This window comes from Phasianus colchicus, chromosome 1 (assembly GCF_987193195.1).
Source record: "Phasianus colchicus chromosome 1, bPhaCol1.hap1.1, whole genome shotgun sequence".
NCBI lineage: Eukaryota > Metazoa > Chordata > Aves > Galliformes > Phasianidae > Phasianus > Phasianus colchicus.
This window is the reverse complement of record NC_143436.1, coordinates 107,810,377-107,833,131: the sequence shown is the minus strand read 5'-3', so window position 1 is coordinate 107,833,131 and position 22,755 is coordinate 107,810,377. Positions and strand designations below refer to the sequence as shown.

The following is a 22,755-nucleotide window of genomic DNA, read 5'->3' as shown; positions in this document are numbered from 1 at the left end:
CGTTCTGTGATTCTATGATTAAATTAATTTGGGTGTGAGAGGGAGGAAATGACCCACTGAGTAATGCCAGGCTAAGCCCACTGAGTACCTAATGGCATTCGCCAAGATTTTCATGCAGCAGAAGAGTGGCTAAGAAGAGGTCGGGGATGTTTTCCTAAGAGGTTGCACAGTCAGGGTCTGTGGCCAGTTCTCTGGGTTGTGCTTACACAGCATGCACTTGCTGTTACGGTCTGCGGCTCTTTAACAAAATGTTTTGTCCCTTTCCTCGGTCACGTTTACTCTCTCCCCGCACAAATCCAACCTATTTTCCACCAGCGTCCCCCCTGCCCGTTTGCCTGCAGAGGGTTTCCTTTTCAGCACGGACTCACAGAGCACTCAGGCTCTCAGTCTCCCTTTGCAATTCGGTGTGTAGAAAATTCATCCCAAAGATGTTGCTCCCCATCTCCAATTTCCGAAGCTTTTGCTTAACCATATGACATAAAAACTTCGGTGCTTTGTGGTCTGTGCACCCCGCACGACAGAGGCAACGCGTGGCAGATAGAGATTCCGTTGCGGTTTGCTTATGGCTATAAAAAACTGCTGTCAGCATCCAAATGGAAGCGGTGCTGCATGCGAACGGGTCAAGCTCTGACTCCAGTTGCGATTCACGCTTCAAAGGGATGCTGGCACAAAGGAGCGGCTGTCCGAGCGTGAGCCGGGGCGTCGGGCACGCTAAAAGCCGCAGCGGGAGGGAGGAACACTGACTTCCAGTGCCGTCCCTCGCTGCCTTCCTTTGCCTAATAATCGTGGGTGCTCCCGCTGCTTCACTCAGCAGTTCTCCCAAAGTGCACCCAAAGCACGGCAGTAGGGGACGGCAAACCCCTGCAAGAGTCCCTCCCTTTGACATGTAAAACTAAATCCAGGCTGGATGTGGCTCTGTGCAGCCTGGTCTGGTGGTTGGCAACCCTGCACACAGCAGGGGGGTTGAAATAGATGATCACTGTGGTCCTTTTCAACCCAGGTCATTCTATGATTCTATGAAAATTATAAGGAAAGCGGTAGATTGTGCTGGCTAAAAGCATTTAGAACCCCCCCGTGTGCGGTCGGTGCTAACGGATAGGTACAATTCACTGCTCGACCTGTAGGAACACCGTCACCTGCTGCCAGGATCAGCCCTTCAGCCGGCCTCCATGCTGGTGCCCGGTAATAGGGAGCGGGAAGCGTGGCGTATTTTGCCCGACTTCTGTTAAATAGCGGCGTTTTGTATCTTTTTTTCTGGTCGTTCGCGAGTGTTTATTTTGCCTTTCTGTGAACTGGGTTTAGTTTGCGCTTATACAGAGGAGTTGAGGTGAAGAGAGGGTGCTATCCATCCACCGGAGTTCATTGAAATATAGAAAGCTGCCTACTTCGTGGCTGGGAGAGGAGAAACAGAAAAAAAAAAAAAAAAAAAAAGAAAGAAAGAAAGAAAGAAAAAAAAGACAAAAAGAAAAAAAAAAGAAAACTCAAACGCTCTGTGCGCATTTTAACGTGTTACGCGATGGGCGCACATAGCTAACAGAGCCGCTGTGATCTCGGTAATGGCCGTAAAAAGCGACCGGCCACAGGTGGCTTTAAGCTGTGCTGTAACAGCGCTTCGCCTGTGTAGTTGTTTTGTTGTTTTGTATTTTTTCCTCTTCCTTCAAAAACATCTCCACGGCAATTTTAATTCGGGATAGGTTCATATAAAGAACAACGCGACAGGGAGAGACAGGGAGAGGGAAACAGCCGTGCGGGACGGGTTTATAGAGAACGAACAGCACGGGCGGGCACAGACACACCACGGTTAGGAGATGCCGCGGTCAGCGGGTACCACGGACCCGGTGTTCGAGCGGAAGCCGCCGGATCGGGTCGCACGGAGCCGGTGTTTTCCCTTCTGCACGCTGTCCTACCCCGCAGCAGAACCCGGCACTTCTCCCACCCCGCACAGTTTCCAGGCGGCCGCCGGCTCTGCCCTCCCCCCGTCCTCCCCGCGGCGGCGCCCGTCCCGCAGCCGCTCCCCGGAGCTCCTCCGCGGCCGTCGGAGCGCCGTCGGCGGGCGGCGCGCCCCCTCTGCCGGGCCCGCGGTGGAGCTGCAGCGGCGGTCGTCCTGGGGCTCGGCGCCCGCCTCCCCGCCGCCGGGCCCGAGGGGGTCCCCGCTCGCCGCGGCTGTTGAGTGCGGGCCCCGAGGCGACCGCGGGGAGGGGGTCGCCGGGGGTGGGAAATGAGGCGGAGGAACCGCAGGGGCGCGGCTCGGCTCTCGGGACGGGGAACTCCAGCACCAACACTGAAAAAAAAAAAAAAAGGAGGGAGCCCAAATCCAGCCCGCACGGGCAGCCACGCCTCCACCCGGCACACCGCCGCCGGCCCCGCTGCTGCCCGCCGCGTGCGGGAAGCCCGGCCGCGGCGGCTCCCTCGGGGACCTCCAGCCCCGCGCTGCGGGACCGCCCCGGGGCGGCCGGGCCGGCGCTCGAGGCTCAGCCCTCGGCGGACGAACCGCGTCCCGAGCGGCAACCGCAGCCGCACGCGGAACCGCTGCCCGCACAGTAGCGGCGGCGGCGGCGGGCGCGCCAATTCCAGGAGCCCCTGGCCCGCGGCCGCGCCCTGGCTGCTCCCGGAAAGGGCTGTGATTGGCCGGCGCCCTCCCCGTATGCAAAGCAGCCGGGGGGATGACATTCCTCCGCACTCCGCCCGCCGCAGCCGACGCGCTGCCGGCCGCCTCCATTCATCCCAGCGGCGGCGGGCGCCGAGCGGAGCGCCGAGGGGAGCGCGGCGGGGCCCTGCGCGGTGTGCGGCCGGCGGGCGGGCGGGCAGGAAGGCCGTTCTCCCGTGAAGACCCGAGGGCTGCGCGCCGTGGAAATGTCTTCTTCTCCGCGCGGCCGTCCGGGCTGGAGGCTGTGAGCGCCGAGCCCGGCTGGGAACTTTGCGTTTGGTCATCCCCGCTTTTCGCTGTCTGCGCGGCGTCCCGCCCCCCCCCTGCCCCCCGTCACCCGTTTGGCGGAAGGGAAACTCGCAGCGACTCGACGCGGGGCTGTTGGAAACGGAGCTGAGCGCTGCCGGCTGGCTGCGGGGTGCCCGCGCGGCTCTGCGTGGCTCTGGGCGGGTTCTGCGCGCTGTTCTCCCGCCGACCCCCGTGCTGCAGGCGGCGGAGGGAAGAGCCATGCTGCCCGAGGCGGGGCTCCACCTGCTGCGGTTGACATCGTGTTAAGCAGCTTCTCCTGCGGCCGAGCGAAAGGAAGACCGCCTCAGATACCGAAGGGGAAAAAAACCAAAAAAACAAAAAACAACAAAACAAAGCAAAACAAAACCAAAAAACCAAAAAACAAAACCAAGTTGGCAACGAGTGACGAAGTTGTTTCAGTGTGGGTTTGAGTGCTGAGGGGAACGGGAGTGAGAGAGAGGGAGCGCTGTGGCGCACGCCGACCGCAGAGCGCCCGCAGCCGCACCGGCACCCGGGGGTGGCCTCAGCCATCGGCCGCGGCTTTACGCAGAGCGCTGTCCCAAAGACAGACCCAAAGAGGGACATCTCAAGCCATGCACTGAGCTTTTCTTTTTATTATTCTTTTTCTTTTTCTTTTGGCGGGAATTATGGCGAGGCCATGAGCCCTCGTAGAGCGACGCGAACTAAATGACCGAAGCTGATTTTCGAGGCTGCTTAAAAAAAAAAAAATCTTAAAAAAAAAAACTAAAAAAAAAAATACCAGCCGGGCCGTAGAGCACTGATGGATCCCCGCCGTGTTTAAAGCCCCGGCGGATCGCGCCGTCAATACTTTATGACGCGCGGTGCGCGTGTGTGCGCGCGTCCGGGGCCGTGCGCGCAGCTGTGCCCGGCGGAACCCTGAGCGCCCCTCGGAGCGCGGCGCGCCCCGTTCGGCCCCGCGGAGCCGCCCCCGCGTCCTGCTACAAACAACCAGCGGGCACAGGCATCCAAACGAGTTGCCCCCGGCTGCCCGCCCCGCGCCCGTGTATGTCGCTCTCCAGAGAGCGGCTCGCCGAAGAGTTCCTTTCGTTTCGCTGTTTTGCCCCAAGCCCTCGGAGGTCCCTCACTCAACAGGCTTGTTGTGATGCGTATCCCCGTAGATACCAGCACCAGCCGCCGCTTCACGCCGCCCTCCACCGCGCTGAGCCCGGGGAAGATGAGCGAGCCGCTGCCGCTGCCCGGCGCCGAGCACAGCGGAGCGCTGGCGGGGAAGCTGCGCGCCGCCGACCGCAGCATGGTGGAGGTCCTGGCGGACCACCCCGGGGAACTGGTGCGCACCGACAGCCCCAACTTCCTCTGCTCCGTGCTGCCCACCCACTGGCGCTGCAACAAGACGCTGCCCATCGCCTTCAAGGTACGGCCGCACCGGGGGCGGGCGGGAAGGGCAGGGGACGGGACGGGGAGAAAGAAGGGAAGGGAACGGAAGGGAAAAGAGCTGGGATGGGGAGGGCGGGCAGGAGGCGACCCCGCGGTGGGGAACACGGGGCCGCCGCGCACAGCTCGACCCGACCGACCCGGGGAGCTCTGCCCCAGCCGCTGCCCCGCGGCAGCCGGCACAGAGCCTCTGCGGGAGGAGGGGGGAAAAAGAAAGGACGGAACCCGAGGAGCACCCGAAGCACCGATCTGGGGTGCCAGCGACGGGCGGGCCCTCCAAAAAAAAAAAAAAAAAAAAAAAAATCAAAACATACTAAAAAAAAAAAGAAAAAAAATATTTCCTTTTTTTCTTTATTTATTTTTTCCTTCGTTTTCTTTCTTTTCTTTCCGTTTTTTCTCCCTTTTCTTTCCTTCTTCCTTTTCTTTCCTTCTTTCTTCCCTTCTTTTCTTCTTTCTTTTCTTCCCTTCTTTCTTTTCTTCTTTCTTTTCTTCCTTTCTTTCTTTTCTTCTTTCTTTTCTTTCCTTCTTCCTTCTTTTCTTTTCTTCTCTCTGTTTTTTTTTTCCCCTCAAGCCCCGCTCGGAGCCCACGCAAAGCCGCGGCACAACGCGGGGCTCCCATCCCGGCTCTCCCCCGTTCCCCCTGCCACCGGGCCGGAATCTACGGGACGGGCGCGGAGTTCAGCGCTTCCCTCCCTCCCAGCCCCGTCCCCACTTCCCGTTACCCGGCTGTAGGCAAAACTCTCCCCCCTCGCTTTGCTCGTTTTCTGCTTTTTGACTTCGGCCTGCCGCAAACTGAGCGGTTTTCGGGCTGCTCCTTACGATCCCCTCGAGGCAGGAGAGCCCCGAAGCTCAGAGTTAGGATGGGGAATCGGCAGAGCTCCGTGGGGCGCTCAGCGCCGGACTCCCCCCCCCGCCCCAGCTCGGTCCCTCGGGCGACTTTTGGGGGCAGGCAACCGGCTCGGCTCCCGGGGCTTCGGGAGCGTTTCCCAAAGTCCGCTCATCGCTGGGAACTCTCCTGGAAGGCAGAGATATGCGGAGCCCCGCCGGAGCCGCTCAGCCGCGGGTGAAGCTCCTCCGAAGAGCCGAAAGCGCTCGTGGCGTGCTTTGCCCTCGGAATACGCAAGGAAAGGAAAGTGAAGGGGAGAAAAAAGTAAAAACCACCAAAACCGGGAGGGCGTTTCCGGACGCGGTAAAGGCACCTGCCCGCCGGGCAGATGGCTTTGTTAAAGTCGCGATTCTTAAGATTATTTGAGTCTGACAGAAAATAGGAAACACAGCTTGTTCCTCTGTGTCTGATGTTCCCATCCGACACAAAAATCGCTGGGTTTTATTATCCCCTATTGCTAACAATCATTGCACTGACATAAAGGAGGCAGAGAGGTTTCTCCTCACGTTTCCTTACACAAATCCTCTTGTTACATTCGATCTGTAGGATTGGGATATTATTTCCAAATGCAACGACCATTTCTATGCACGGTTGGTTTTTTTTTTTTCCTAAAATAAGGAAGAATTCCAAGAAACTTAGAGAAAAATACGTAACAGCTCTCACAGGGGTGCCATACATATTCCTTGTCCAAACGCTGCTTGGAAATCATCTCAGTCTTCATTAAAAAGGCCGATTTGGTTTGGTCGCTGCACCAGCTGTGAGCATTTTGATAGCCGGCGGTGCTGCAGCACTGCTGCTCCCTTCTCTAGAAGCACACGTCTTTTAGGAGCATAGATAACAGCAGCCAGCAAGTCCCGACTTATCTGTTCAGTTGTTTTTTTTTTTCTAATGTCAATGTTTGTATTTCTGCTTCTATTGTTTATGCCTTTTTACCTCTGGTTTCTTTTCTGTGCTATGCCTTTCTTTTTTATGCTCGTTTCTAATGTTTTCTTCGCGTTTTTTATCTCTGAGGCTGCCTGCAGTGTGATTTGAAAACGGTGCTTCTCAATATTTGTGCTGTAAGAGCCGATGGACGCTGGGTTCGGGAAGGTTTTTATTCCTAAAAATGCTGGCAGGTATTTCCTTGAACAAGCCGGCATCATCTGCATCGCAGGGAGCCAAGGGTGATGCCCACATTTTCCTTTTCCCTTCCTTCTGTCCTTTCTCTACGTGCGTGTATTCAGGTTTTCTGATCACTTCATAAGCGTGCTTCGACTTCACAGCTGCTGCTGGCTTAAGCCAGCCTGCCTCGTTGCACAGCGCTGTGGAAAGAGAAAAGTTTGTTAAATGTTTTGAGAGGGGATTGTTGGGCGCCAAGATCGGGGCTTTATGAAAGGCACAACGCTGAGGGCAGAGCAGAGAACAGAATAGGCCACAGAGACAGCTTGTGGCACGCGGAGGAGAGGAAAAAACAAAAGCACGAGCCGTGGAGAAGTGGGAAAGAGGAAGCTGAAATACAGACATAAAGCGGGAATTTCGACGCAGTGATTTTAACTTGGTATGTGGAAGTGAAAATAAGGGTGATAGGTGACAGAAGGGAGAGCACTGAAGTGAGAAAAGCAGCCCCCTGCATCAGGAAAAGCTCTAAAATATCTCTCCTTGTCATGCTGGGGGAAATGGTTGCTACTGGAAGGTCAGCATCAGAGACGGACTGAATAAAGGAGCTGCTGGTCTTGTTTGGAAAGAGCAGTGTGAACAGAAACTAATGCAGCCCAGGCTGCGACTAGCTGGAGCCCATTCTAACTGCATGGACGTAAGCTAGAACACGCTAAGAGGAAGGAAAAATATCAAGCAGCAACTCAGAGAACCTGCTGCAGGACTACTTCCTCCTAGAGTATGTAAAAGAGGAAATAAAAATGAACTAGACTTTTTTCCCCCTCTTTTTTTTTTTTTTTTTTTTTTTGGTAGTAGTCCTGAGGTCACTCCTGTAGATTTAATTTGGGGAAACAGCTAGAGCAGCGGGTTTGTAAAATGGTGCAACAGAGAACCTATTCTGAGCTGTTACTTTTGCCAGAGTCAATCAAGAGACACACCAGACATGCATTTGATCGTCGCAGGGGAAAACTGCTGTAAGAATTCAGTCTTGCTGAGGAAGATAAGATAAAATTCAACTTTTATTAGTTCAAAAGATGTGAACATTGCAGATACGAGTCAGAAAGCTTAGTGTTTGAAATGCGTACATCTCCCAACATAAGAAATGTGGATGCTGTGTTCCTGAATATTAGTTCAGTAGATACTGACACTGGGATGCTACATTGCAAACCTTTAGGATGAGGTGAAAGCTTCTGAGCTTTTGCAGGTTTCATTTGTTCAGATTGCAGCTTCCACCCATCAGATCGCAGGTGATGTCTTAAGTCAGTGATTTGCTTTCACACACACACACAGTGATTCCCTTTCACAAAGGGAAAAAGGTGTTGTTCAGTTAGTTGTGATTAAGCCCTTGGTTGAGGCCTGTTTCTCTGTGGATTTATTCTGAATTTATATATTCGTATCAGTGGGATGAACAGAGAGGGAACTGATGCACCTGTGGGCAACCTGACCCTCTGCATCCACAAGGCAATTGGCTTGGGTTTGTTTTCTTTCAAATTTTACATTTAGATGCTCGTGCTGACTTTACTGTAGCTTAAAAGTAAATCAGATCAGAATTTGTTCCTGTTACTTGAATTTATACGCTGCCAATTACAAAAGTATATTTTGGAAGGCTTTATTTTGTGCTGAGGTGCACATTATGCTTTGTATTTTGGATGCGTGTCAATGTAGCCGTAAGTCGGCATGGTTTTCCCCAAACGATTTGTAGTCTGCATTTGTTTTTGTTGCTGCTGCTTTTTTCCTATTTTATCACATCACTTGTTGATGTTCTATTCCCCAAAACAGATGTCCCGTGAGGAAGCTGAGGTTTCTGTGCTTTGGTTTGGTAGGTGGTGGCCTTGGGAGATGTACCCGATGGGACGCTGGTCACGGTGATGGCTGGAAACGATGAGAACTACTCTGCAGAACTCAGAAATGCAACGGCTGCCATGAAAAACCAAGTGGCAAGGTTCAACGACCTCAGATTTGTGGGTAGAAGTGGAAGAGGTATGTATCTGTTTGCAGCCGCCGTTCGGTCATCTTTACCTGCTGTGTCCAGCTGCTGTTACGTGGAGAGAATTTAAGTGCTATGTGTTGAGCTTTCTGCAGTAGGGACATCCGAGGACGGTTTAAAAGGTGCAGAATCAGCAGTGTGTTTTTCACGGTTTATTCTTCAATAATTCAACTTTTGTACAGTAAGATCTCATTTTAAGAAAAAAAAAGTCATGGTCAGTGTGGCTCACTGTGACTCCAGAATTCTTCCCACCGATTTAGAACAGCACAATATTGCCCACGCTTAAGTTTAAATAACACATTTTCAGTTTAAAACAACAATTCTCAAAAGCTGATCTCTGCAACAGCGTGAGTCAGCCTACATTTACAAACAATTCCCACATGATTCTGAATTTTTTTCAGGCTTTATTGTGACCTGACAAGCATTTCTCTAACCTTTCTTTCTCTGGAGTAGCTGTGGAACTCTACACAGTAGTCATTATTTAATGTATTACTGCAGGGTGCACAAGGGTGGGTTAGGACAGAGCAGAACTAAACAGACGAGTTTAATATTGGCTCTCCGCAATAACTAAGAATTATTGGTACAAATGGAAGGGTCTTAAGAGTTTAAGTAACAAGTCAAAGCTGACTTAGACTGTATTTATATATAACTGTTGTTGGAAAGCTCCCATGTGCACAAGTAGATATCCAAAGCTTGGTCCAAAAGCCTGTAACAGCAACAGAAGGATGCTTCTTAATATCACTCTTTAGCTCAAGCCCGTAATCTTGAAAACCATGGATTTGAAGCAGTCATGTTTAAGTTACGAGTTTATTTGAAGCACTCGTCCTGCATTACTGCCCTTGTTCCCATGAGCTGAGCACCTTGGCACGGTCGGGGTGGTTAGAGGAAACCCACTGGAGCCAGTGAAATGTTGGTTAGAGAAAGCTCAGAGAAACAATCAGCTAGATTTAAGGTCAAGACCGAAAAACCATTGCATCCTCTGTGTGACTTCATACGCTATTTGCTTATGTATTTTCCTTTTGTTTAGTTTATATCTTCAAGTAAAATCGGAACATAACATCACAGTGTTCTAAAGACAACATTGTTACCTAAGGACAATTCAGTGCTGTAGCATTCACAAATCAAAACGATAGTATCTACAGCGCTTGCGTAGGTTTCTTTATTCCATCTTTCAGAGCATTTTGTGAGCTGCTGTCCGTGACAAGGAGATTGAATAGTCTGGGGTTCACAGACCCCTCCTCATCATTTTCCCCTCTCATGTGGGCACTCCTTAAGCACCCAGGCCATCTTCTAATGCGTGGTGGCACGTGCGGCTCTTACAAGAACGCACTGAGCTACAGGCACACTTCAGGAGAGTTCAAAGGTGACCCACTTCTGCTCTCTCAAAATCTCTTACTCGCAGTGGCAGATGATGGGTCAAGCTTTAGGCTGAGGAAGTCATTCTGATTATACACAACAGCTTCTATTTGCCTTTGAATTCAAATGCATTTGTGGATGTTGTAGTGTAAGTACAGCCTGCAATTTTAGAAGAACTCGGCCCTCTTGAAACGCGGATGCAAGCAGCAGGTACATTTTAAGTGTAAAAGCCCCTTTCGATCCTTCTGCATCCTGTAGCATTTTTAGCTGAGGGTACAAAGGGAGATGTCTTTTAAATTGTGTTGTTTGGGCTGTCTTCAAAATGTACTTGGTGGAAAACACCCGCAGCTGAGAACATAGCTTCGTAATGCTAGCAAAGAATAATAATAGGGTAATGCAGAGAAAATTATATCCATTTACTGAAAACATGAGAGATGCTGTAATGTCTAAAAGTATCAGTCATTAAACATGTTCATTTGTTATATTAAAGGTTCCACCTTTTCAGTAAATGGAATTTGCATTATGATTCAGAGATGACTGTTTAGAAGATTCAAATGAATAGCTGGCAAAGTGGCTGAGAAGCTAATAAAAACAAACCTGTAGTTCAGTTCCTGGCCACGGGAGTGAAGCTAGAAATCATAACAGTGAACTGTGGGATTTTCAAGGTCAAAATTCAGCGGCAGAGGGAGAACAGTGGCTATTCATTCAGCAGGCTTAGCAGAGAGCCTCTCTGAGCCCCTTGCCTGCTGGATGCCGGTGGCTGGAAGCCGTCACTCACGGATGTGTGTGCATGTGGACGTGGATGCTGTGCACTGTGTGACACCCAGGTGCTCGGAATCATTTCAGCCACGGAGTGATTTGGGAGCGCTGCGTGCTGCTAGCCAGTCCTGGAGGTTAAATCTCATGAGCTCCATTGGCTGCCCATCTTTAGAGCCAGTGACTAATGTATGCTTGTGTTTACTCCTCCAACAGGGGATTGTTTTCCAAAGGTGTGGATTGTTTGCATTTGGTACATGATTTCTGAGGTGCTGTTCTGTTGAATTTGTATAAAGCCTGAAGCATAAGGTGGCTGCTTCAAAGGGCATTGCTGCCTTTGATACTTTGGTAGAGGAAAATTAACTGAAACTTTGTTTGCTGTGTAATATTTGAGTTTGAATAAGTTCAGTTGCCACCAGTGATAATGAGATGCCAGGAATATTATATGAATAGCCATTGAAAGTTCACGCTGGTTGCAGTTATAGTGGGCATTATTTGTGTACCTGGGTGATTTAAAATCACTGCTGGAGAGCAAGGAACGACTTTGCCGAGTGACAGTCCTGGTCCATGTCTCTATTTCACAACACATGAGCTCTTGCTCAGGTGTAAAGATCCCCATTAAAATCTCACAGAACTGTCAGCAAGCCAATTCCCTCTCTCTTTTAAAATAAAAGAAAATTGTCGTTCTTGACATTCCTGACAAATAGTTCAGTTTTTCTTCTCTGGGCTTTCAGTGAGGTCTGGCAAGGCAGCCAGCAGTTGCTTCACACGCTCCTGCAGAGGACCATTGTCCTGTCCCAGTAAATAAGTGGCTCCATGGGAGTGTTACAACTCACTCCATCCAGAGGTCTGATCCTGTGCATCTGTGAAAGCGCATCACTGCCCAGGTATCAGCTGCGCCTTAAAGAACCACATGGCATTTCAGCATTGGTTCCATACTGAACAGGGAGCACTGGCCCTGTGCTGTTCAGGCTGTGCCTGCACTTCAGGATTAAAAAAGCACTCTCATTTTTGACACCGAGGATGGGAGCTGAGAATATCACAGGTCTTCCGAAACAGCGAGATGTTGTATGAAAGCAATTTGGCTGGCTTTCCCGAACAAAACAGATTTACATTGGAATTGGCTGGGGTCCAGAATTGCTATTCCTCACCCTGGTTTGAGAATGCTACTGGGAAAACCTGCCTGTCTGGCTTGTAAACTCAAGTAAGTAATTTCTGAAAGAAAAATGTAGTTTAAAACTTCAGCCAATCTCAGCCCCTCGTGTCTGCTTACCTGTTTAAAAAAACTTTTTCTCCCTCCATTCATAAACATTTCGTACTTCAAACTGCTGCTAGTGCAGAGTGCCCTGTTTTTTCAACGTATAAGGAACGAGTTTGTGTTACAATGATGAAATAAATCCAATGCAAAAAGCCCGACACCGTGGAAGTTCATTGGATAAAATTAAAAATAAATAGTTATTTTGGAGAGGGCAAGCCTCATGGCTCAGTAAGCATTACATATTTTCCTCATGGAATCATTAATCCCATTAACTGTCTTCTTTGCAGAAGGTAACAGTAAAAAAACAACAACAACAAATATTTTTTCTAGATGAAAATGATTATTAATAGGTGATCATAATAGTAGCTAATGAGGAGTTGTCTTGGCTTGCTGCAGAAGATCTCAATTTAAAGCTGGAATCTGTAGCTGGAGCTTCATGATATAGCAAGCTTTCCAGCAGGATCCTTTTAAAAACTGAGTTTTGGAAAAGACTGGACATTGAGCCCGCATGTATGTGTTCTGCCCGCTATCGGGATTAGGCTCGTCCGAATAAATTTCACAATCATTTTCTTTGGAGTTGAAAAAGTACCCCGTTTTCACAGAAGCAGCTGGTAGGAGAGCACGGGAGGCAGATTACCAAGCACAGTCGTAAGTTTCTGCCTCCAGAAGTCTTCCTTCTGGATATAATTTTGGGGAAGAAAAATCAGTTTGAGCTGGAATCTCAGAAATAGTCAAAAGACAAGAATTACTGGCCTGTATCCTGAGTCCAATTATTTTTATTGCTCTTCTAAAGTCAGAATTTTGCTCCTTCTGTGTAGCTTCAGCTTGTGGTTGTGTTATGTAGGCACTTAGTTAAAATTTGTTTTATTTTTACTTAAGCATATTCAAAATTACAAAAGTATGTGCAAAACAGAGGAGGATGCTATTCAGCAGGATCGTAAAATCAGCATTAAGCAGCCACCCGGGTCCGGGTCCAAACCATTGGAATGCTTCAGGGGATGTGGTATCAGATACTGGACTAACGACTCACCATACTTGCCAGGCGGGACAAAAATAGAAGAAACACAGCAGCAATCAGAGCTGAAAAGGAGTCAGTTGGTAGAGCTGAAAAACAACTGGTTATCAATACCTTGGGCCGATGGGTGTGCAGCAGTAGTGGATGTGCCACCGAGAGGTTGTGGCACAGAAATACTCACCGTGCTTTGGTTAGATGTCGATGCGAATCACGGGGCTCTCCTCCACCATCCTGTCTGGCCCAAATGAATTTTTCTCTAAAAGACAGGGACTGGAAGTGGGCATTTGTTTTTGAGTGACAGAAGGGTGCTTGGCTGTGTCACTCATTTCATCGAGAGCTCTGTGTGAATGGCGTAGCCTTGCCAGCATTAAGTGAGAAAACTCCTGACCCTAATGCTCACGAGTCAGTGCGTCTTTGAGGTCAGTCAGCACGGGTCACAGTGAGACTGCTGAGCAAAGCCAGCCCTTTAAGCACATCTGTTCCCAGCTCAAGCCCTGGACAGAGGCTGGCTGAAGGAGGTGGGGGAGCAGGCTTGCTTATTGCCAGCATCCTGCCCCAGTCATCGTGGGTGCACGTTCGGTACGTGCAGCCGTTTTTCTCTGAATTGCTGATTGTGTAAGAAAGTATATGATACAGCTCAGCGAGGGTGTCTGCATCGAAAACATCATGTGGTCTGCGAGGCTGAGCATGACTGGGGCTATCTTTGCCAGCTCACAAACACTCTGCTGGGTTACTTAAAATTTGGTCTGGGTGAAAGAGCTCTCAATCAGAAAGCGTCAACAGGAGAAAAATAATGGCAGAGTGATTTTGAGAACTTCCTGTCTCCGGGAGCATTACTGCTGTAAACAGTGACCATGCCAAGTGCTGAACCACTGCCCTCATTCCAATAACAATAAATCTATTTTTTGGTTGTGCAGAGCTGTGCTTGTACATTTTTTAAACTCAGGGTAGGGATGAGGATGAGGCAGACGCTATCCTCCGAGCATTTTCTTGTTTTCTGCAATGATAAAAGGAGCGAGGCTGACCAGGATACTGCATCAGGAAGACAAAAGACCTCTCTAGATGTAGAGGTTACATAGTTTCAAGTGATCTGCTTGCCCTTGAGCTCTTTCTTTTTACTCCTTTCTTTCTGAAAAATTTTTTTGCTTTGTATTTTAGCATGCCCCCTTCAGTGGCTGTTCTGGTCAAATAACATTTATTTTCATGTGTAGGTAGATAGGTAGATATGCACGTATATTACAACCCAAGTAACAACTGCTGTTTTGTACTCAGAATGAAGTCATTCTGATATTAATTAGGATCTTGGCTTCAGGGCTGGCTAGTGAACTTCAGATGACTGTCCTGGAGCAAACACTTCTTGTCAGCTCACTCAGCCTTAGCAAAAGTGAGGATGCTGCAAATCAGTGGCTTACAATTGCTGTCAGCAGAGCCTTCCTTTTCCAGCATAGTCATGTGCATAAACCCTCAGCAGTTTGAATCAGTCTCTGTTCCCTTCCAAAAACCCTTTAGCAATAGCAAAAAAAAAAAAACCAAAAACAAAAACAAAAAAAAACCACCATTATTTTTTCTTTTATCTTGATACTGGCTGACTCTCTACTCTTTTGCTCCCAGCCTGCTTCACCCAGTTCCCCCATCATACTGTTTCAACACAGCTTTCTCCTTTCTCAGTCTCTTACAAGTTTCATTCCCTTCATCTGCATCCTGCGTCCATCTCCACCCTATATTCCCCATCCCCTGTTGGTGCCTGTCCCCTTTGAGGCAGTCAACAAGAGCCCCTCATTGATGCTGGGGAGGCCAGGCCACATCCAACTGCGCAACACCCTGAGGTGCTTCTGTGTGTATCGTGGTGGTGCCTGCAGGCAGCAAACGAGCTGAGTCTCATGCTTGTACAACCAGAGCCAGGTTTGGCCTGTGCTGTGGTGCTTGGATGGATCTTTGATCCCCTCCATTGCCCTCCTATAGGGAACTGCCTGCCCATGCCGTGCAGGCTTTGCTGGTAGAGAGGACCGAGAGGTGAGGCAAGGAGAGAAGCAATGTCTTGAAGGCTTGATGCCATTAGAGCTCTTTAGCAGGGCGGTGCTTGGAGCGGAGCATACTCACAACATCAGTTCCCTGAAGTTTAGGGAGGAACTGAAGGAAATGCTTTGGCAAGGCCGCAGAGTTTCCACAGGCCAGACTTTATGCACCGCAGCTCTGACAAAGCTGTGCCCATATCCGAGGCCTCAGAGGCTGTTCTGCTCTTGGAAGTTGTCCCTGCTAGAGCTTGGCAGGTCCCAGTTTCATAATGGCAGTGTTATCTCCCCATCGCTGACTGCACGGATATCCATCAAGTGACCCCAGACTTCTGCTGAGCTCTTAAATCAATGCGCATTGCATTAGCGTAATGACAGCGTGGAGGAGTCCTTCCTCTAAGAAAATGAGCGCAGAGTAAACAGTCCCCACTCACACTCCCACGCTCAGGCTGCTGCTGGAGAGGTGACCTGTCAGGTTGGCTTTGCTGCTTTAGGCTGCTGCAGGCCCAAGTCGTCCTTGCTGAACTGGCAGTGATGATCACAAAGGGCTCCTCACCTGCCACATTCAGAGCAGTACGTTGCTCTTCCAGTGAACCCACGCCTTCACTGCTCACCGTACCTGCAGCCTCACCATCATCCTTCTTGTTGTGCAGGGCAAGGAGTGTGCTCAGCCCCAGCCCCAGCAGCATGCTAAAGCACCGAGGTATGCCAGTATCTGTCCAGGGAGGAGGCCAGGCCAGCTGCTGGAAAAAGGCGGGGGAGTTCTCATAGAACCTAGATCTCAGAGGGCTTTCTCTAGGCTCATGGGACCATGCACCGTAAAGTGAAGGTGCCTCAGAATGGGATCTGCCACAAACCACAACAGCCATTACACCATTGGTCTCACAACTGGCTGTGCTGAGCTGTTCTTCCCCAGGGGCTGAGCTTGTGGCCGCAGAACAGCAGGACTGTGCAGCAGGGGAAGCTCTCTCAGCCACAAGGTGCCTGGACAAGGACGCCGATGGGTGTAATTTGGAGCTGAGGCATTTAAATCAAACCTGAATCCCACTTCAGGCAGCTAAATCTTCTTGTGAATCTGGGCCTTCACCTTTTCATGTCTGTCTCATCCCCTATAAAGTGTGGGTGATAATTTCTGCCTCAGAAAGCTTATTAATGGCTTGAAATTATAGCTACGTTAAGGACTATTATTAGGCTTAAGGATCCCAAGGCATTTTCAGTGAGAAGGTGGTTGGTAGTTTTGCATTTAAGACATCTCATTTTGAACTGTCTTTTCCATTTTGAGCTCCCATTGCTGTTTTTCCCTGAACTGTTGAGCAGTGACACAGCACTCTGCTGAACGGTGGTGGTTTTGTTCCACCGGAGCTGGATGTGCTTCTGGAGGCTGTCATTTCTGAATGTATGTTTATGTACACATACCCTAGACTCCAAGTATAGGGAAGCACCGTGTTTAAGACTAAAACGATACCACACTGAAGAAAAAGAAAACTCCTTGATATGTGGTAAGCCACAGCTTGAAAGCAGAAGTTCAGTTTTTGTTGTGGCTAGTTCAAATGGAGTGTTAGAAATTTATGTTAGAGTCATCTTAGGGGAAAAAGAAAAAGCTCTTATTAATTCTTACTGACACTTTAACTCCACCCTCTCAAAATCTGTGTTCAAACGTTAGCAACACATATATTTGTGTAAATTGTGCGTATATATATTTCAAGTCTTAAAACTGTAGCAAGAAGCACTATATTTTAAAACTCGGGCTGTAATCTCTCTGAACTACAGCTCTGCTGCAGAGGCCAAGAACCCCATAGCATCTCATTCTTCCTGTGCTGTAATTATTGTCTCCACCCAAGTTCATAAGAATTTTATAGTGGTTACTGCAGCAGGTCCACTTATAGTTAGAGGCTGCTTAGCTTTTTCCATTAAAAGGTCTTCTCTCTACTTCCCCCTCAACCCAATCTTTTAATGCTTTAATCCATTTTGCAAACTTGATCTGCAGGCTTTCAGTCTAAGAAGGCATCCCACCCTTAAGATTCGGTTAAAATAGGTCACTCAGGTCATCTTTCAGAACAGGATGGAAAAATATTTTTTGTCTTATTGACAGACGTGGTTGCTATTCTGGTGCCCGCACTCACACACACACACACACACACACACACACACACACACATGCACACACCACCTCGGTCTCAAAGCCTGAAAGCTGGAAGATACATAAGACAGAAACCTAATGTTTACGCCAGCCAAATTCCTACCATAGTTTGAAATAGTCTCTTTTCAGAAATTAGACAACGTCACAATATAGGGGAATTCCTGGTGTTTTTCTGTTTGTGGATTGCTGATGTTGCTATATAGAAGTGACTAATGTCGAAGATGCTATTGGGCTGACCGGTGTAAGACACCCTGCCTTCAGAGACCTCTTTCCTACAACCCAGGTCCCAAATCACTTGGCTGTGTGTTTCCTCTCTTCTATTAGTTTGCTTATATCTCAGAGATGCCCTCCAGATAGGAGCATATCTTCTGTGGTTCCTTTCCTGATAAATGACCATGAGCATTTGGTATCTACGCTTGGTATCTCCTGCTACTGAATGACCACAGCTTTGTCTCTAAACAGTTGAAATTGTGCTTTTTTGTGGTTATCTGCTGAACCACACTCCCGGGATTTGTGTGGTGAAAAAATAGCATGCAGGTAATAGAAGTATTAACTCAAGGGAAGGAATTAGAAGGGATCGAAATTGAGACCGATAACTTGTCTGCAACACCACGAACATCAGTCCCTGAGCAGAGCAGGGCCACCTTGCAGGCTCACAGTGCAGCAGCAGCAGTGGTGGTGGCTGCACTTTTACACACTTTGCCAGGCTGTCAAGGATGGATGGGATTAGCATGGAGGCCCCTGCTAGGCTGCAGGAGGTGGTGCCGATATCATGGTGACAGCATATGGAACTGAGAAGTGAAACCCATCATCAGTGCAGAAGTGAAACTAGCTGCACACAAACTCATCAAATTAAAATGTAAACAACTGGCTAAAAAAAAGAGAGAAAAAATGAAACAGTTTCAGTGAGCTGAGTCCTCTCTTGCAGTCTTTGAGAGGGTGAATGATCCTATTTGTGCAGTGGAGAATCACTCTTCTGAGGACTGCCAGGGGCAATCTGCAGAAGAGTATCAGGGACTGTCCTTATCACCCAGATAATGGTTTTAAGGTAAACATAGATGTTATAGCACCTGCTGAGATTGGCAGTGCCTCTATTAACGTTGCTCAGATTTCAGTTATATAATTTTGGTTGCTTAACGTGGTTCCTGCGTTGCCTTAGGTGAAATGCCACGCATACGCTTCACCAAAATAATGCCTTCAAATGATTTCACCCCTGATAAAACCTCCCTCCAGCCTTCCAGCATTGGGAATCTGTGGTGAAAAAGGGCCTGGAGAGCGGGCGAGGAGGAGCAGAGGGGGCACACGTCCTTCCTCAGTGCTGGGCCATGCTGCAGAAAGTAAGAGGGAAGCAGATGGGCATGAGCCCTGCGGGGATGCCCTGCTCAATTCAGCAGCTTACAGCTTTCTCAGCACTTGTTGCACAGCAAATGAAGTTCAGCACAGGGGCCAAGCGTGTAGCAGAGCCCTTTGGGCCATTTGCATGGAGGCTTAGTCCCACGTAAATCTAGAACAAAGCACCTATTGATGTATCAGGATCAAGTTTTCATTCTGTGCGAGTAAATGCTGTGTAAACACAGATAGGAGAACTTCCTGGAGTGAGGCACTTGACAGCAACGCTCAAAAGTGCACCTTCATGCTGACCCAATCTGGTTTGGCAGGTGAATTTCCCATGTCTCATACTTGCTTCAAACATACACAGGACAACCCTACAAGTACGCAAAGGGATCGGTTGTCCATGCAGCTGATTTGCATGCACTGTGCCTGTGTTGCTTTGGGCTGTGACCCTGGTTTGCTGCCATTTCCCCATGCGCTCACCGATCCATTTGGTCCGTTGTTCTGAGGTGGTCAGAGTTTGCACACCTAGCGTGGCAGTGCATGAGGTTCATAACAGGTTTTTCTCATATTTAAATTCAGCGGTATCTGCGGTACTGCTGGTAAACAAATGATGCTCTTTTTTGATGCTACTTACTTCAGCTGCAGTGCTTTTCTGATAGAACAGCCACTGGACCAAGCGTAACAGGCAAAGCATTGCTCTTACCTTGTGAAACTGCCACTGGCAACAGAACAGTTATCATATAGGGACAGAATCTGGAGTTGTGCAGGTTTTTTGCAGCTGGACATACAGTTGGAAGAACTACAAAAATATTTCGTTTGTATCATGAGCAACAGTTAACTAATGCAGGGTCAAATTATGTTGGCCCTTTTCACGCTACCAATTACACTCGAATTATTCAGCTAATAAGATATAAAGTGCCTTAAGTGAGAAAAATGGCAAAATTTGGCCCCAGTGTACAGCAGTCGACTGTTGAGAGTGAATATGTGTGTTTGCATTGCTTCCTACCCAGCTTCCTGCTGTCTGATAAGTTATTAAAGCACAGCAGATATCTTTACTTTGGCAGACACCCAGGAAGATATGAGAAATTGTAAAGATGTGTAGAATGGATCATTTAGTGTGTTTTAATAAAAGTAAGTGCATAAATACTAAAAAGTAGAAGCTGAATGAAAAGAATAGCATTGTAATCTTTTTTACAAAGATCTGGAAGTCTCTCACTGATATAATAGAAATGTTTGTAATATAATTTGCATTGCATTTTTTTATTACATATTTTTCCATCCATGCCATTTTTCCTTATCAGCACAAGCATTCTTGGCTCCTTTCCCTTCTTCTTCTGTTTTATCTAATATTTTACCTTAATGACTTAAAATATATATCATAGTCATAGAATCACAGAATGGCCTGGGTTGAAAAGGACCACAATGATCACCTAGTTTCAACCCCCCGCTATGTGCAGGGTCGCCAACCAGCAGACCAGGCTGCCCAGAGCCACATCTAACCTGGCCTTGAATGCCTCCAGGGATGGGGCATCCACAGCCTCCTTGGACAACCTGTTCCAGTGTGTCACCACCCTATGAGTGAAAAACTTCCTCCTAATACCTAACCTAAACCTCCCCTATCTCAGTTTAAAACCATTTTCCCTTGTTATATATGTATATACAAAAGCTTTAATGGCACATCTATGATTGGCAGTAAAAAATCCCCAAAGCAAAATGCAGTGTGATCACAGCATCTGTTGGCTCCCTTCCATGTGTACAAACCTCTGAAGCTTTAACTCCGTTTTCATTCTGTCCTCATTTGGTTGATACTTCTTCAGTGGAATCAATCTTTTTGTGTAGTTATGAGATGGATTAAAGTGAAGGGGTATATTTGGGGGGTGGATTGTCTTCCCCAAACTGTCTGCTCCCATTCCCCCTTGCATCTGCCCATGCAGCCATTGATAGTAAGCATGCCTTCTCTCCCCCCCCTCCCCAGCCCCACAGTTGCATTTGGCCATGACACTGCTTAGAGTTGACTAAAGCAGCACACAGGAGCTTCATGTGACCATGTAGTCACTTAGGATTCATTTTTTCCCCCTCATTTCCTCTTGGACATTCCCAGGGGCCGTAGTTTACAAGCCTATTGCTCCCTCTAGAGCCCATCAGTCCAGTGCAGGACTGTTCTGGGGGACGAGTGACATAAATCCCTCTCTCTGCCAGGTGTGAGCTCATGGCTCTCTTTGCTTCCAGACTCAGACAGATGTGATACAGCTGAATGCAAAGTTCAGGTTGCTGTGTTGCAATGCAGCACGGGCACAACCTTCATATGCCTGGGAACTGGAGGTTGATCTTTGCCTTTTGCTGGTTGAGGAGCAGTATTGCTGAGCAGGTGCTGGCTGGCATTGTGCTCTGCACTTGCTCTTAAGTTCTTACAGCTTTGCACAGCATCAAGGGATCCTGTAAGCAATCGTGTGAAGTAAAAAACTGGGGACAACTGGTTTAATCTGTCTGACTTTGGCTGTCAAGTCATCAGCAATTCTTGAAGGCACAATTGATAGTCCAGCCTCTAACCAGCGCTTTGACAGTCTCCAGTCTCTCTTTCAGAAGTGAGTGTTGTATCTTAGCCTGAACTGCTACTGTTTCCATTATTTTTTCTGAACAAGTACTGACTTTAATGCTCCTGCAAAATAAACATTACCAGGCAATTTTTCCCATCCTAGTTATGTGGGAAGACTCGATGGAAGCAGTGAGTCTTGTGCTCTTTCCTTATGCATGTGAGGGGATGTGTGATGTCTGTCGGGAGGATTTTCTATGGCAGATCTCTGTCCCACATCAGGGGAATTTAATGTTTGGGCTCAGCAGGTGTTCTGTGGCTAATAATAGGTGCTGCCAGGGAAGTTGTGGAGAGCAGCAGTCTCTGAAAGCACTCTTGCACCCAGCAAGGCACAGCTTGGTGAGGACATTGCCTTTCAAGCATTCCACCATCAGCAGAGACTCCCAGAATGTGTGATTTTCTGTAGTTTTATGGGACCAGAGGATCTCAGATTTTGGTGTTAGTCAGTGAAAGGCTACATGCTAACTTGCTATCCTTTCTGGACCATAAGCAAATTGTCATTGTGATTATTTGAAGCATCTGAGCCAGGCCAACATTTCAGCTTGGTCCTTCACTCAGGCTGTCTGACAGGTTTAGAGGCACCTGCTCCTTTATTGTTTATAGATGTACTATCATCCCAAAGCAGGTACATCCATAAAACATGCATTTCACTAACAATACCTACAATCTAAACCTACCTTTGTCAACCAGACATACAAATGAATAATGTAGAAGCTATGACTAAAAATGATAAAACCACTTAATAAAACTAAACGTAAATGAAACAGAAGCACCAGAGGAAAACACAGCCAGAATTATTGGTGAGCAGCAATGAGTGACACATAGGTTTATGGTTATATAGTCCTGTGGTTAACCAGTATGTGGTTAATGAATACTCTTCTGTCAACAAGAAGTAAGCTAAGCATCTTCCTGCTTTTGCCAGCTTGTATCACAACCTTAAACTGGTTCTGAGGTCTCATCTGCTCTGTAGAAGATCTTGAAAGTAACTTCACTCCCCTCTTCTTCATTCTGGTCTCATAGACTGGTGATGTGGCCTCATTTTCCTGAAGTTAGTTATCTTAATATCTTCTTTTTCTGCATTTTTTCTATCTGGAAGCACCATGAGGGCCTTGGAAAAAAATCAGTTGACTACATATTCTAGCAAAACAGTAGCAGCACCTTACCAACTGCATCAGCAGTTGTCAAAAAATAAAACTGGCATCAACATGAAAGTGCTACAGATTAGGAAAGGGAATAATATATATTTTGAAAGTCTTTTACACCTTGGTGATCTAGGTGTTGCATATAATAATACTGGGATTTTTTTTTTTTTTTTTGCTAGAAGAAAGATCTACAGGTGCCTCTCTGATATTTGTTAAGTATAATGCTATGAGTGTAATTAGAGTTTTTTCAGAAGAAAGCTTACTGAACTTTATTCCTGTTGCCTTATAGAAAAATCTGGTCTACAAGTGTGAAAACATCAATGAAGCTTTATCTTGTAATTTAGCATCTAGAAATAGCCAGGAACATGGTGATCCTTTGTCTTGGTAGATGCAGAACCCAAGAGTTGAGGGCTGACGGCCCTCAAACAGGGTTTTTGCTGCTGATGTAGTTCTTTTGATCTCAGGGAGTGCTTTCTAGTGAGGATGTGGAGGTGGGAAGATAGTGGCCTGCAGTCTGGCAGGGTTGTGTTTCAGCTTCTGTTTTCTCAGGGCTGTGATTCAGGATTATTGTCGGATTTAGTTGCAGCAGCCAAAGTGGTTAGCATCGCTGGCCACAGGCTGGCTTCCTGTTAGATCTTGGCCAAGACACTTTATCTCCCCACAGTTCCTCATCCGTAAAGTGGGGAGAATGCCTCTCTAATTCACTGGGCTGTGATGAGGACAGTTTCCAGTAACAGTTATGTGTGTGTGTGCCCGCTGTGATGTTCAGACCATTAGCACCAAAGTAGGAACT

General features: G+C 47.9%; 1 protein-coding gene across 4 annotated transcripts in view; it reads left to right on the top strand.

The window, feature by feature from the left end:
- Positions 1-22,755, top strand: part of RUNX1 (RUNX family transcription factor 1) — a 153,684-nt gene that overhangs the window by 79,197 nt on the left and 51,732 nt on the right. For all 4 annotated transcript variants that reach the window (XM_031612470.2, XM_031612467.2, XM_090122291.1 and 1 more), the window contains 2 exons: positions 4,075-4,328; positions 8,192-8,348. In XM_031612470.2, the coding sequence (XP_031468330.2) occupies positions 4,075-4,328; positions 8,192-8,348 (411 nt within the window). The remainder of the gene's footprint in view (positions 1-4,074; positions 4,329-8,191; positions 8,349-22,755) is intronic.